Source organism: Scomber scombrus, chromosome 20 (assembly GCF_963691925.1).
Source record: "Scomber scombrus chromosome 20, fScoSco1.1, whole genome shotgun sequence".
NCBI lineage: Eukaryota > Metazoa > Chordata > Actinopteri > Scombriformes > Scombridae > Scomber > Scomber scombrus.
Genome location: NC_084989.1, coordinates 8,256,743 through 8,272,430, shown reverse-complemented (window position 1 = coordinate 8,272,430; position 15,688 = coordinate 8,256,743). Strand labels below are relative to the sequence as shown.

General features: G+C 40.3%; 1 protein-coding gene across 1 annotated transcript in view; it reads right to left on the bottom strand.

Annotated features, from left to right (window-relative positions):
• ntng1a (netrin g1a) overlaps positions 1–15,688 on the bottom strand; it is a 92,456-nt gene that overhangs the window by 44,445 nt on the left and 32,323 nt on the right. The window contains exon 2 of the mRNA XM_062441711.1: positions 8,506–9,149. Within this exon, the coding sequence (XP_062297695.1) occupies positions 8,506–9,149 (644 nt within the window). The remainder of the gene's footprint in view (positions 1–8,505; positions 9,150–15,688) is intronic.

Here is a 15,688-nt window from a genome sequence, read left to right as displayed (position 1 = left end):
GGATTGTCTTTGGAAAGGGGCAACTCAGCAAACAGAGACTAAGCAGTCAAAATCCATCCCTCTTTCATCCTGCCATTGGTATGTGAGAGTGGTAGGGAGAGAGGGAAGAGACAGAGATGGTTTTAAAAGAGAGTCTGTGCTTGAAAAAAAAAGGTAGTTTATACATTGGAGACAGTCTGGGACTTAAAAGCTAACCTTAACACTCAAACTCATATTCACCTTCTAAACACACGGGATGGATAAAATGCATTACTCAGACAGAGAACACTGAGTATTTATTTTTTGTTTGTTATTCTCATAACTATAGCAACACTCACATTGAAAGACTTGTTTTTCTTCACAAAAAACTTTTCATTTGCTTAACAGTGGGCCTTGGATCCCTGTTATTCCTTCTTTTTTCACTTTTATATCCCCATTGTACTGAGTCTGAGTGTTATAAAGTTATATATGAACCTCACCCCTCAAACAAAACATGGCTGTCAGACTCTGAAGTGTTTCAGACCTATTGCACCTGACATATAATAGCTGATCAAAACAGAGTAAATACAGTGGAATATGTTTGACAGCTGGTTGCATTTTTTACAAAGTGTCTGTGTCTCTTTTGGTAATGAGGCAGAAGCCCATGTGAGATTTAGATTAAATTCACTTAATGAATAGGATTGCATAATGTATTTAGAGAAGCAAAACAAAATCGGGCACTTCTGTATTTCCAATTCACTCGAAAATCATTTTAAAACAACTGAATATGTGATTTCTACGATGTGTGGTGCTTTCTCTGAAGAAAAATGAAATGCCTGTTTTCTCTCAAGATTAAGTTCATTAACTGTGCTGTTTACGCCTTGGGTTAGGTAAGATTAACTCCATTTCTATTCTGTATCTTACAGAACCAAGTGCAATACATAATACCACTTTAAAGATTAGAGAGGGACACACATTGTAAATAAATGCAATGTATGAATGTGTTGGGTATAAAAAAAATATTGTGGTCTGGAATGCAAATCTAAACTTGGAGTCATGTGATACCATTTGTATGATATCACAACCTGGTAGATGGTGAAAAAGCAAAACTACAAGTGCCTGAATAAAAATATCTCAAGTCAGACACTCTCAGCCCCATCAAATGCTTATATTATGTTAATATGCACCTAATATAGATTTTGCTCAATGTAAAGCTGTAAAATGCGCAGTCCTACCAAATAATGGATGTTCAATGCTTCACATTTGTTAGTAAAATGTCCCTGCGGCTGCTATGTATTTACCATTACAGGAAAATCAAGACAAATGTGGCCCGTCTCCCTAATTAGAGCTAATTAAGCTTGTCAACTGATGCTTGATTGACAGAAGAAACATCACCATCCAAAATATTTTTGTCCTGACATCCAACATCATGTCCATCCCGTTTTGTCCATCACCATAGAGGACACAGGTGTGACAGCGCCGGTCCGATGTTGCCAGCAGCCGTATGCAGATGACTCTGCACAGGCAGCTGTGACATCTAGAAAAAGCAGCGCACTACGCTCCACTGCTGCCAAACTGATGCACCTCACATTCTGCCTCCTCTGCCTACGCCCTATCAAATCCACCCTCTCCTCATGCTCTTTTTATTTTATTTTTTATTTTATTTTAACCTTCACGGTTCACATGTGTAATGCTTGGGGAGATTTCTGCAGCTGGGAATATCCAATTAATTGGATGGAGAGGGGGGGGGGTCAGATTCTATAATAATACAGCCCTTACAAAGAAACACGCCCACTACAGCTGGCTTTGAGTAAATGACTATAAGTGGTAAACGCTCAACACAAACCCAGCAAATTTTCTCCATAAACAAGTGTTTTAAAAAGTGAGAGGTCAAAGCAGGGGCTGCATGAAAACAAGGCCGGTTAAAAACTCTGCAAGGACAGATAGAACTAATACATCATATCAGGATTTACTGTAGGCAAAGATATTTCTTTCTTTCGCCAGCTTGTCCCTGCTTCTCTGCAGCTATGGTTTGGTCCAATAAAACTTTGAGATGCTCTGTTGTCCAAACACTATTACTTATGCATACGTTTCAAAGATATGATAGCCTTATCACGCAGGCACTACCAGAGCACAGGAACAGGGTGAGTGAAAAGTTTCTGCCTTGGCTGATAAAAATTTCTTTTGAGCTCAACCTGGCAGAGTCAAGCAGGGAGGGCGTCAGCTAGAGATGAACTGAGGAAAGAGGATCAAAGACAGAGAGAAAAAAAAAGAGGCCTGGACAGAAGTGAGGAGCGACAGGTGAAGTACAGTTCGTGTTGATGGGAACGAGGACAAAAACGACAAAGGGAGTAAAGAGATAGCGTGAGTTTTTTAAAATCTAAAGAAACAAAAGGCTCATTTAGTTCTATCAGACCTGTAAAGTGACGCAGATGTGAGAAAAGTTAAAGTGTTTTTATTGAGCTAAAAGAAGAACACTCGCTCACTGATGTCTCAAACGTCTAATTTGGACTTCAGAGTTCATTCAGTTGTTTCTGCACACATTAATAATAGAAACTGCTAAACATGCTGCTCAAACTCCACCGGTGAAGCAAACTTTACAATCTTCAAACAAAGGCATAAGAACTCTTGACTGAGTGATGACATTTTAGTTAAAAAACCAGAGGTCAGCAGTTAATAAACCATCTCTTCAGGTGGACCCACAAGTGTAGGAAGGCAGAGCTTCAAACTGACTCACAAAAACCCCCCAGCTGAAATGAAAAAAATACATTTTCACTAAGCACTTTGAAGTGAGAGGGAGGATAAACAAGAACAAGGAGGGGAATAAGGCAAGCGTAGGTCAAAGGACAGACTGAGGAAAGAGAACAATTTAATTTCACTTCATGGATTTGTTGCCTTAGCGATCCATTCACTAAAAAACTACACAGTGATAAGCGCTTCAATATATACGGTAAGAAGCTATTGCCTAGATAAATATGATGAAAAATCAATTATGTTTCAGTATGTGCTAATAGGCAGTGGTAGACTCTCTTTAGTACAATTTTATGCTATGTTTTACTCCTGCTCCACTACTTTTCAAGGGAACATTTTACTTCATTACATTTGGTAGTTACTTACTTTACAGATTAAGATTCTACATAACAAAATATACAACAAGCTTTGAAAATGCACAAAGATTAAACCAGTTTCCAAACGGCTTATTTAAAAAAATCTGTGTCTGTACGTATGAGTCATCTCACCAAAGAGTGATTTCAGGTCTAAACTTCTCAGACACCTTCATTAAAATAACTGAGGTCCAAAGAGGTTCAATTATCCAATATAATAATAATAATATAAAACCAAAGACTACACAAAGGTTTGGAGAACTAATAGAAATGTGTGAATCAGAACTTCCTCTTTCCTACCAAACTCTTCTGTATATAGTCATTAAAACTACCTATACACTACTACTGTACAATTGTACTTGACACATTCACGCATTAGTATTAACAATTTGTCATAAATAAATTCTTAAATAATTATATATTTATCATATGGGCTTTTTTCTGCAGAATAAGTATCTTTACTAAGTAGGTAGTTAAAGTAAGCACGATTTACTGTTCTTCTGCACTTTTATTTATATTGAATTGTAAATGCTTTTATTTTTGCATCATGGTATTGCCACTAGTGAAAGTGAAAGAAAGTGAGCACTTCCTCCTCCACTGCTAATAGGTTAGTTGATTGAAAAGCTGCTGTACTGCTTTACTTCACAAACTGACATTACTTTAGGGCAAAAGGGCAAAAACCAATGATATCGACATATGAATACACATATATGCATCTTTGCCATGACCTGGTCAACAGAGCAGCAATAACCATAAACACCACAAACAGATAAATGAAACTGTCACACACTACAAACGAGTGAACACTGTACCAATAACAATAAAAAAAAAAGTGACAGTAATGATCACAACTGCTTTACACTTCTGCCCTTTAAGTGGCAACCACAACCCTATCTTCCTGTATTTCCTCTTTGATGAGTCACCCCTGGACCTGCAGAGAATACAATATAGACACACAGCAAATCATTTTGACTTATAGCCTCGCTGACTCTTCAAATACTTTACTGAACTCATTTATCCTGGACTAACAAAAGGCTGTGGGTCATTTGATTACAGCCACATGTTAGTTTAATACCAACATGTGGCGTGGATGTTAACAGATGGCGCAAGTTAACTGGACCAATCTCTTGGCCTGTCCCACACACATGGCATGCTCCCACACAATGACTAATACAGACTGCTGATTCCAAAAAAAAGAGGCTGAAATGCAGAGCACTGCCCAAGGTACGTAAATGCCTGTGGTGGCATTGAGGGAGAGAGAGAGAGAGAGAAAGTGAGAGAGAAAGAGAAACTAAGGAGGGTAGACAAGTGGAATGACTTATTCAAGGGGGAAGTGGGCAGGAAGAAACATAAAATTAGCACAAACAGATTTTCTGTCGACTCCAGGCAGGCCTAAAAGCAAGCCAAGCACTGTGGAGGGAGGAGGAGGGGGAGGGAGAGAAAGGGAGAAAAAAAAAAGCAGATTGACTTCTTGTTTGTTCCTCCCTTAGGGGAGATCCGATAGAGCCATCACTCACCAAATTGCTGATCTGTAGTTGAAACAGCTGTATCCAAAGCACACATGCATGCACTGAAGTACGTGGCAATATGACCCGTGCACTGTGGGAGAGATGAACTATGCAATCCCTTACAGACTGCCCCAAATGATCACTTTTCTTTATCATATGTTTGAATATTAGAGCAAGTGTGGATGTGACCCCAAAATAATGGAGAGTAGCACTGCTTTTGTAATGATAATTCATCTACAATTGTAGCATAATCTGCTACATTGCACTTAATACTTGACAGACTAATGTAGACTTGCAGTCGTTTTTATTACACAACATACAGTTAATCAAGCCCAGTATTCTATGAAATATGATCTTACCCCAATATTATCTACACTGCTGTTTCTATGCATAGACTTTGTAAATTCTAACAACATTAGCACTGAATGTAAAATTGTCCTATACTGACATTATTGGGTGGTGATAGATTTGAGTCAATCAAACATGCAATGTGCTAAAAAACTAATACATATTACATTAAGTGACCTGTGAATGCTTGGTCTGATATGTTTGCATTCTGTTGGCAGAGGCAATGTGCACAGCAATAGGATTACAGATGTATTTCATACCAGTTATAGCCTATATGCTGGATGTTTCTAACATTAATATATTTTGAGATTTTATCCCAATCCAGATAATGATAATCCACATGATTTCACATGTTAGGTGAATTTTATTCTTAATTTCACATGTGGAAGTGTTTACATTTAGAAGGACTGATTAGAAGTCAGTGTAAACTGACAGTGCTCCCCACTGACTTGTTAGTCGGTGGGGAGAGTTAAAATGCAGCAATATCCTACGATGCTGGGGTTCATTTGCTTTGCACTTGCTTTCTGTAAGGGCTGAAGGGAATATAGACCAGAAAAAGGCGCTGCATCTAATAACCAGTTCACCCCTTCAAGTGAATTACCTGTCTACCCCGCAGTCAAAGTGACTGTGAACCCTTGAGGTCTTTTCTGACCTTCCCTGATAATGCCCCGCGGCATATATATGCTTTGGAAATTGAATCACAACTCCCACAGGCAAAACAGTAAATTGGTGAAACAAACTTTCCCTTTCCTTATCTTCTGTTTTGTTTTACACAAACAGGGTAGAAACAAGCTGAAAATGTAGTTCCTGATAAGGGGCTTGCATTATTATTTAGCCCTGACAGCAGGAGAAAAGTTTGGACCTACTGTAATAGCACAAGTGAAAATGTGGTGACTAACTGGGAGCCTACCTCAGAGTCTTACAGCCTATAAAGGGATTGGCATGTTGGATTTTGGCAATTAAAAACCAAAACAGTGCTTTGATTTAAAAAAAAAAAAAAAAATCCTTTCTACAGTTCTTACTGCGGGTATGTGGTTGGTGTTTATATCTGGAGTGGTGGTACAGGGATGGAGTGGGGCTGGGTCCTCGTATATAATTCAAGGCAGGGATCCAGAGCCCCTTTGGAGACAAGTCTTCTCTGCACAGGAGAAATAGAGCGAGACAGGGAGGGGGGAGGTACAGAGCTCGAAAGAGCGAAACAGAGAGCTAGAAACAGATCCTTTAGTAGCCTGAATCTTCTCCAGCTTTAATTACACTGTATTGATCACAGGCGGGAGGGTGGACGAGGTGGGGGGTGGAGGGGGAAGGAGGGGTTGCGCAAGGGGGATACACAGTTGGTAAAATTGCAGGCTGTAGTTACTGTAAAGCATGTAAAAAAAAAAAGAGGCAAAGCAATTACGCCAAAGTCATACAGTAGATAATTAGAAAATCCTCCCAACTCTCCATGCTTTCTGTCTCCACACACCCATTTAGTACAGCTGACACAATAAAACAGTGAGGGTGTCAAATTCATTTACGTCACTGGGCCATATGCATTGTTCACATCTATCTCACAGTTACATGCTTGGTTTGATTTGAAATTCTTTGCATCGATTTTTCTCTCCCCAGTGCCTTCAGTCCGGCTCTTTCTTGTAATCAGCCATAATAGAATGGTCATGCATGACACTTCTGGCTTCCCTGTATCAACTTCAGCTACATGTCACAGATGCAAAGAGATCTACTTCTGCAAAGTTGTGCCTCTTGCCTTCTTTCTCTATCCTTTCTAGGTTGACCTACTTTGGCAAAGAGCTTAGGTTTCTTTCTTTGTTTCTCACACTGTTGTGGCAAGGCCAGAAAAATCAGCAAGCTCTCCTACGGTATTTTCCACCCCCCCCCACCCACCCACCCTCCCCACTCTTGATCCACACGGATGGCAGCCGAGTCCAGCACAGTGAAATATGCCAGATTCAACCTCACTGCCCCTGCAAAATCGCTCCCGCCGAGTCCCACAGAACTGTATTCCGGGGGTTAAGAAGCTTATGTCTCGTATACGACGCATGGAGAAAGGGGCTGAGCAGTGATTCGCCATGGGAGGGGAAAAAGGAGAGTGAAGCCTCTCTCTGTGTAGACTGTATCTCATTATGGCTGAACTGTGTGTTACCTTTGGTAAACCGTTGGGAACATTTCTCAGGCGAGCGTCACTCTAAAAGCAGCGGGCTAGTAAACGATCGCGGCCCGATGGTGGCGCACAGCCATTGCTCAAATCTACAGCCCCACAGGGATGTATAAGTTTGGTCATGATTAGTCAGATAGAATAAATAATCTGCGCTTATGACAGCCCTCTTCATTTCAGCGGATGTTGAATGGATGCCCCATCCAACTCTTTTGTGTTAGTAAATTCCCTCCAGTTAGTTTTGCTGAATGACCTTCTCAATCATGAGAAAAAGTCAAAAATTCAATTTCTGAATGAGGCATTCATTATCATAGCCCCTGTGCTCAAGGGTACCTGCCCATTTACAGTGCAATGAGCAATGTGTAGTATAGCTATACTCTATTTTAATGGCATATTAAGGAAATCAACAAATTAGAGATTCATTAAATTAGCTTGAAGGCATTTGACATTATTAGTGTAAATAATGTCACAGCAGCAAACGTATTATTGCAATCTAACTGTGTATCAACCAGTGTAGCGCGCGGATGCAAACGATTCAGTTCCTTTTAATTGCTGGCATTATTATCTTAAATTGTTACCTTATTGTGACCCTAACATTAAGCTCAGGAAACTTTGATTAATTTTTTTCACACATCCACAACGGTGGCAGCCAACGACACAACTGATGTTTCTATTTGTAGTCGTCTTCCCGAGTCTATCTTCAGGCCGAGGCACACTGTGACACAGCCACTGTTGTGAGCCACAGTCTGGCAGCCTGACTTCAACACTTCTACCAATATCCTCGAATTGTTGTGACGTTCCGCTGCTCCGCACTTCTGTACAGCGAGCCTCTCATGTGTGAAGAGCAAAACAAGAGTAATTAAATCTTCATTCCTCCAACCCTACAACCATATTCACATCTGTTAAATTGAAAAACCACACAGTGTAAAACAGATCCACTTAAGTCTATGCCCCAGTGACTCTTGTAGTAGCGTCAAGAAGCTTTTGTCAGCCTTTCTGCTAACAGTATAATGGCGTCTTGTTTTCATGTTATATGACCCTCTGTGGATTCCGTAAATCAAACACTAATTACAACGTTCAGTGACCTGACAGCTGAAATGCTACCTCTAATGTCTTCCATAGGCTAACAGACAGACAGCTGAGTGAATTTGGCGTCCAGAATACAGAAGAGTGCTTCAGCAAGCCGTAAGCAGCTTGGTTAATTAAGACATGCTGATGACCGGGGAACTCTGCACACCGTTATAGATCCGCTGCCTAATTTGAAAGAATGGTAACGCAAACGCATTTTTCTTCACTATTGGGTAGCTGTACTGTGGTTGAAGCAATGCCACAGAGAAACCACAGAAGTTCTGGTCCACAGGATTATTATTACAACATCAATTCTGAGAGTTAGTCCACAGGAATGAGCATGTGTGCAAAAGAATTCAGGTCTTACCTGCCATGAACTTTGATGTCCGAAATGGCGTAGAAGTATCTGGACAGGTTGTTCTCGTCCACCATCGTAGCTCCTGTGGCAGGCCGGAGCAGCCGGACTCTCAGGTCTGTGATGGTGAAGAAGTCCCTCAGGTTCTTGGTGGTGTCCAGTTGACCGTAAAGGGAAGCCATGTTGTGGAGTCGGGGCCCAGCAAAGAGCGCAAAACGGTCCTTGATCTCAAAGCGCACCGTTTTGTCATACTTCCACACATAACCTCGTGAGTAGTCCTCAGTGCAGATGATGTCCAGCAGGGTATGTTGGCTCAGGTCCTGCACCGTCTTGGGCTCCATGGTGAAGGCGTCCAGGCAGTCAGTGGCATAGAACTGGTAGGGCTGCCAGGTTCGTCCATAGTCCAGGGACTTTTCTAGGACCATTTGCTCGGGCCGGCCTGACTCGAAGGTGAGGACGATGTCGTCTGTCAGCTCAATGGTCTTGTTCCAAGATAGCGTGATGTTAACCAGGAGGGCCTTGGGGTACTTTTTCCAGGATGTGGACTGCCAGAAGGTTGTGGGGTTACGGCCCTCGATGTCGAACATGAGTTCTGGAGGGTGGGCGAGCTCCTCAGTGCTGGCGTCACATTCATTATTACACATGTATGGGTTTTCCTACACAGAGAAAGCAGAGAACATGAAGAGAAGGTAAAGTTGTTAGCCGTCGTGAGATATGACACAAAAAAAACATTTTCAGTTGATTAAATTTTACTCAGATGAATCAATGTAAGCATGGCAAGCATGTTGGTAATCTTTATGTGTAAAATGGTCATGAGGAACACAAAACCTCGTAAATAACAGATTGGATAAAATGAATATCGTGCTAAAAGGAAGCAAACTGTCTCTTTTGGCCTATTTTTGCACAGGGAGCTCATTGGGTCTGCGAAGATCTTTAGTTGATATTATTCCATATGAAATGCCAATTTGATTCATTAACACTGAATATATTCATTCTCATTCACTCTCACTCCATCTAAATCTTTTGTACCATTTAATCACATCCATCATAACTTAATTCATACAGGGCTAAATGGATGCCTATTTTATCACTCATTTCTGAGTACGACTTGTGGATTTAGAGTTTCTTCACAAGCTTTAAATTCATAAAGCCCCTTGCTTGAAAGAGGTCTTCCCAAAAACATTTGTCCGATTTACCACAAATCATTACCAGACCATGTTCTCTCCTTGCTCCCTGGAGGCTCGATCTAGCTGTCAGAGGGAGCAGGCACTCCTCCAGCAGGACCTTTCAAGTGCTACAAGCTCCAATTTATCAGGACAAGATAATCCACTATTTGATTAGGTGGGAGATGTCACCCTGTGTGTGTGTGCGTATGTGTGTGTGTTTGTGTGTGTGTGTTGGAGTAAGTGTGGTGATGTGTTGAGGAAACATGGATGGAAGAGCAGACATCTGATGTAAGACAGTCTAATGAAGCAATGAAGCAGAGATTGAGTAAGTTAGAGGGAGAAACAGCTCCATTCGACTAATAAGCTTTGCAAGTTTTTTCTCGTCCTCCAAGGCAAGGTGACAATGAAACAGGGCTCTGTCAGGCCTTCTGACTGTTGGAGGGCCCCATTAATATCCTGTCTGGACCATCCCCTACAGGCTTCTCTAAGCACTGGACAGCGGTTGCTCCGAGGAGATGGAAGGAGGAAGAAGGCAGGCTGGAAGTGGAAAATTCCACTTGGGTTTTAGTATACCATCTCATGGTGGGAGGTTAGGTGTGCCATTAACTGCAGCATCTGGTGCACTGTGTACCCACAGACAGATGTGTAATAACTCATATGCGACAGTTATGCCTGGTTAGGGGGTGTGGACAGTCTCTAAAAAACACACTTGGCATGCAGGGTTGCTGGCGGTGTAGTGGCTTGTTGGAAATGTGTATTAGAGCTGCAACTATTGAGGTTGATGTAAAACGGTTACAGTTGGAAAGACAGAGAAAAAACAAATGCTTTAATTATAATCAAAAAATAAAAAATAACTATAATAATAAAATACAGTATTTACACTGTACCATACTAACTAAACTACAGAAGTAGCATTCGGTTATCAGCACTTTCTCTTTAATCGTGGTGCCCTTGAAATTGGAAATTCTATTAAATGTTGTTGAAGACTTTTATATTTTGATCAAATCCTCACTTTCAGATCAGTATTTCAGTTATGCAGAACTATTACATTTTCTACTTACCCTCATAAAAGTCACCTTAGGATTGAACGTATTGCTTCATTGTCACTTATAAAAGATACTTTTACACTCCTTATACCACTTTAGTGTAAGTGTAAATACCTGAATGTAAAAAAATAACCTAGTCTTCTATTCAAATCCTTATTTAAATAAGAAGACAGAAGTGTCATAAGCTAGATTTACATTAAGTATCAACAGCAATAACACTAAAAATACAGCAGAATGGTGCATGTGATTGTTTTATTTCTATTATATGATATATAAATAAAAGGAATACTAATTAGTGATGCATGAACATGTAAGCAGCCTTTCAGTGTTATAGCTGATTTTATATACACCATTGGACAGGTTTGTCTTTAAGTATTCTTTGTATTTTATATATCCAAAGGATCTGTATGAGAATGTTATTCTACAGCAACAACTACAGGAACTATAGCTGAAAGATAAATGTAATCAAGTAAAAAGTATTTCGCTCTGAAATATGGAGTATAAATATATCATAGCACGAAATTAAATGAGTATAAACACATTACATTCCAAATCTTGTAAATACATTTGCGACTCTACTAGTCCACGCAGTAGTATTCCAGTGTGAGTTTGATCCAGACTGCCAAATGCCAAAAACTCTGCTTGGGAAGCTAAACCTACAGTAAAGCCTCTACTGCACCTCTGAATTGAAGACAGTAAGCAAAAGGGTCTCGGAGTGTCTTACTGTAAGTGACTGTATCATGTCTGAGGTCAAACTTTTTCTTCTGTCTAAGTCAGGCGGATCCAATGATCAGCTATTACTGTAACACCCACACCCCTACACACACACACACACACACACACACACACACACACACACACACACACACAAACCACCATCCTCACCAGCACCATCTCTGTAATCAGACAAAGATGTATCCCTATCGATCCCCGCGGACAAGCAGCTGAAAATCTGCTGTGTGTAGCACCTTGCAACCTCGGCCAGTCGTCCGGTGCCCCCCCTTCCCCCGAACACACAGGTTAAAAACCTTTCATTACTGTCTCCTCCGCTTCTCGCCTCGCGACAAAATACTGCCTTTATGAAGATCAATAACCTCACCGGTCAGCCCGGAGAAGAGAAAGGACATAAAATGCTGAGTATAAGGCCTCGTGAAAATCAATGGCAGATTTCTGTGTTTTACTGTAGGGCATCACTGAGGTCTCCGTTAGCCGATTAATGGTTTGGCACACATTAAAATAATTGACAGCAGCCGGCATGGCAACGCAGCATTTCTGTAATTACAAAAGATGTTTCTATTAATCCCGGTGTGATGATAAGTGGCCAAGATGGGGGACAGCCATCATAGATTACAAAGCCAGCGTCGAGGTTGCCGTAGCGGAAAGGTCACGCTAAATTGGCGCTAATAGAGATGCCGTCGACCGACCCAAAACACACCGGCTTAATCCGATTACCAGCATTGTGATGTAGTGAGACGGTGGGAGTTTGTGGGTACAGGTGGATTGTTGTATAGCAGCGTGTACGTGTTGGTTGTGGGCGGATGTAGTGTGTGTTTCACAAATTATCAGGAGGCTGCTATAAATTCCTTTGGCGTTGTCCCCATTACTGTCAAACTATTTAGGCTAATTTTACCAACCAACTAGAGGAATAAAAATCAACAATGCAGCAATGTCGAGGATAATAAATTAGACTAATTCCATTCAGCTGCACTTCACAGACCAGCGTTATTTTTAGTGTTTAGGTCATGGGGAAATGTTTTTCTCCTGCTTTCCCAGCCGAGGCTTTTAAACACGTTACAGAGCAATTTGCCTGATGCACTCACGGAGGTAAAACAACACTTCATATCACTTGTCTGAAGCAATTTACCTCGCAAACACATTTCTGAATGAAGGTGCAATTTCAGTTTTGAGATCTTCCACCGTGCAACTGCAACAGTTAAATTAACAATGATCAATCTGTCGTCTAAAACAATTAGAACAGGGAAAAAGCACAAAAACTTCATCCACTGAAAAATTATTCTTAATTTTATGCAATGCTCACTTTTTAAAAAATGATTTATCACTTGACTAGAATATTCCTGGCAAAAAATACAGGACTACATATCACAGGTGTTTTCTCATTGTAGCTCTATACACAAGATGAAAAGCAGTGTTTCGTCTTAAAGGTTTCAACCTTTACCCAAACAAAGAACATTAAGAGCAACTTTTATTTGAAAAATTGCTCTGACAAAGGCCATACGGAATATTTAAAGCTGTTTTCCTCACCGGCTGAGGTCACAGTTGGGATCCATTAAGAGTAAATATGGGCATATATATACAAAAGAGCTGTAGAGCAGATAAGTTAGTGAGGTTTTGACCGTGTCCAGTTTTAAAATAAGATATGAGCGTGGTGGCTGACAGCCTTGGCCCAGCTACACCGTAACCACTGATGGAGGATGGGACTTGGGGGAATATAAATTTACCAAACTGCTGACAAGCCATCTAGATAGATGGGCCCCCACCAATCAAATCAATCCGTTTTTGTGACAGATGTCTTGGACTTGTAACCCAGATAGCAAATTTAATCTATCCTCCATCAATTCCTCCCTGTGCCCTTTCCTCTCCTCTCTTTCTTGCTCCTCTTTACTTTTCCAATAACACTTTTAATTTTTGGAAGTGATCAGCATTCATACTGCTTTAAACAAGTAATTTGATCTTTTTTTTTTTATTTAAACACTTTTTTAGAGCAAAAAATGTCATTCTCAGAGGATTAACAAGAGTCACGTGATATTTGTTTAAGCTTTAGTTATTTCATAGCTGCTGTAATTATTAGCTGTTTGTAATCACTGAGCAGAACTAACTTTGCAGAAAATGTTGCGTCAGGACTGTATAGTGCATTTCAGATAAAAGATTCAGACTGTCACATCTCTTAAATCAATACAGACCCTTTTCACAGTTTGACCACTCTCTAACTTTTTCTAACTTTTTAAATCTGCAAAAAATGAATTAGAAGCAAACAAATTTGTTGAATTAATGTTATCCAAGTTCAGCCTTCCCTGCAGTGTTTCCAGCTTTCATGTAATAGGTGTGACAATCACACTTTGAGCTTCAGTGCCTCTCACACAAGGAAATGGGAAGAAAATGCAATGTTCTTTATTATTACCGGTACAATACAACAGCTGTGTGCATATCCTGGATCAAACACAGGGTTCATACTGTTTTCAAGAAAAAAAAGTCATGATTAATGAGCTTCTGCAGCCACCTCTGACTCTCTGTAGCCCCCTACAGTAACTGTTGCTCTGACACCGACACTGCTGACTACTGCACTGATCGTCATCTGCAAAAAATATGGAAAGGAAGCTAAACAAGCTCCTGCGTACAATGATATCTGTAAACATTATTAGATTGGCTAACAGAATAAATAATCATTTGCTTTTTTACAAATGATTAGAACATGTATCTAAATCAAATGATACGATATGACATTCCATGTTACAGATGCAATACTTTACTTCACAAAGGGATCACTTTGTATGAGATCATCATATGAAATTATATCATAATCAAATATCTCATAATACCATATGATTGTTGGTTTAAAGGTAATAATAACATCCATCCACCAGTTCATCCATTTATCCATTCTCTGTTCTGTCCAAGGTCACAGAGGACTGGAGTCTTTCCCAGCATGCACTGGACAAAATGTACAATCCATCCTGGACAGGTCAGCTGTCTCTTACGGGGCTAACCATAATATACCATCGTATCAAAATTGATTTGACAATAAATGTTACTTATCAGTCAGTAAAAAATGCTACATGCAGCACATTTAAAGTTCAGCTCCAGTTTGGCATAAATCCATAAATCAAGCTAATGTAAAATTACTGTAAAATCTATACTGAAATTATATTACAACTTTGTACGTGTGTGGCCGTTTCATTGCATCAACAGTGTAAGATTTCTCGCTTTTTGTGCAGGAATGTACAGTCTCTCTCTCCTTAAATCTATCCATTTCTCTTCCACATTTTTTATATGTACCTCTTTTTCCCCAGCGAGGTGTGTGTGCATGTGTGTAAGATGGGAGGTGGGGGTTAAAGCTATCCCTGCTGCATTAATGAGACCTTGTGTTCCACGATAGATTTCTTCACCCCGACCCAGGGGCTTGATTGAAGCAGTGCTCTCTCAATTTCAAAATCTCTCTCCTTCTCTCTCTCTCTCTCTCTCTCTCTCTCTCTCTCTCTCTCTCCAGTCATGCCAACACCTTTACTGGATCCCTTCACCCTCTCTCTCTCTCTCCCTCTCCCATGGTGATGGGTGGTGCAGACAGAAAGAGGGGCTTAACCTGGACGTGGAATGAATATTGGATGCCAGTGTGACAGATTACAGTGGTAATAGACACCCAGGCCAAATCCTCACAAGGATTACAATCATATTTTCAAATGGTTCAGGGTCGGCCAGAGGTCAGTGACACACATACACACACACACACATACCAGGCTCTACTTGCCAATTGTGTCTGAGATCAGACATGGTTTTAGCATATATTTTCATATATTTTAATAAAGCATTTTGACGTAAGTAGTTCGTTTTACAATAACCTTTAGGTCAACAAAGTCAAAGCACGGGGCATGAATTGATATTATTAATTGGCTAAAAATAACTTTAAAACACACACATTCTCTTACACTGGTATCATCTTTATGGTGTACTGCAACATGTGTCATCTTTGACAGAAAATCCTTCAGTCCATATCAAATTTAAGATTTGTATCCAATTCATGCCATGTGAGGGTTTCTTGTTGCTTTTGTCTTTTAAAATTGTCTTTTTGGATTGTTGGTTGGACAAAACCGAGTAAATGTGCTGAGAAAAAAAAAGGATGTTTGAGTTGAACCTATTTAATTAGTTTCATCATAACATTTGTTGCACCCTCACACAAACACACGGAAAAACAAAGAGTACTGGTGCTCCACCAACCCTCAGCAGCTTGAAGTGGACCGTAGAACTACA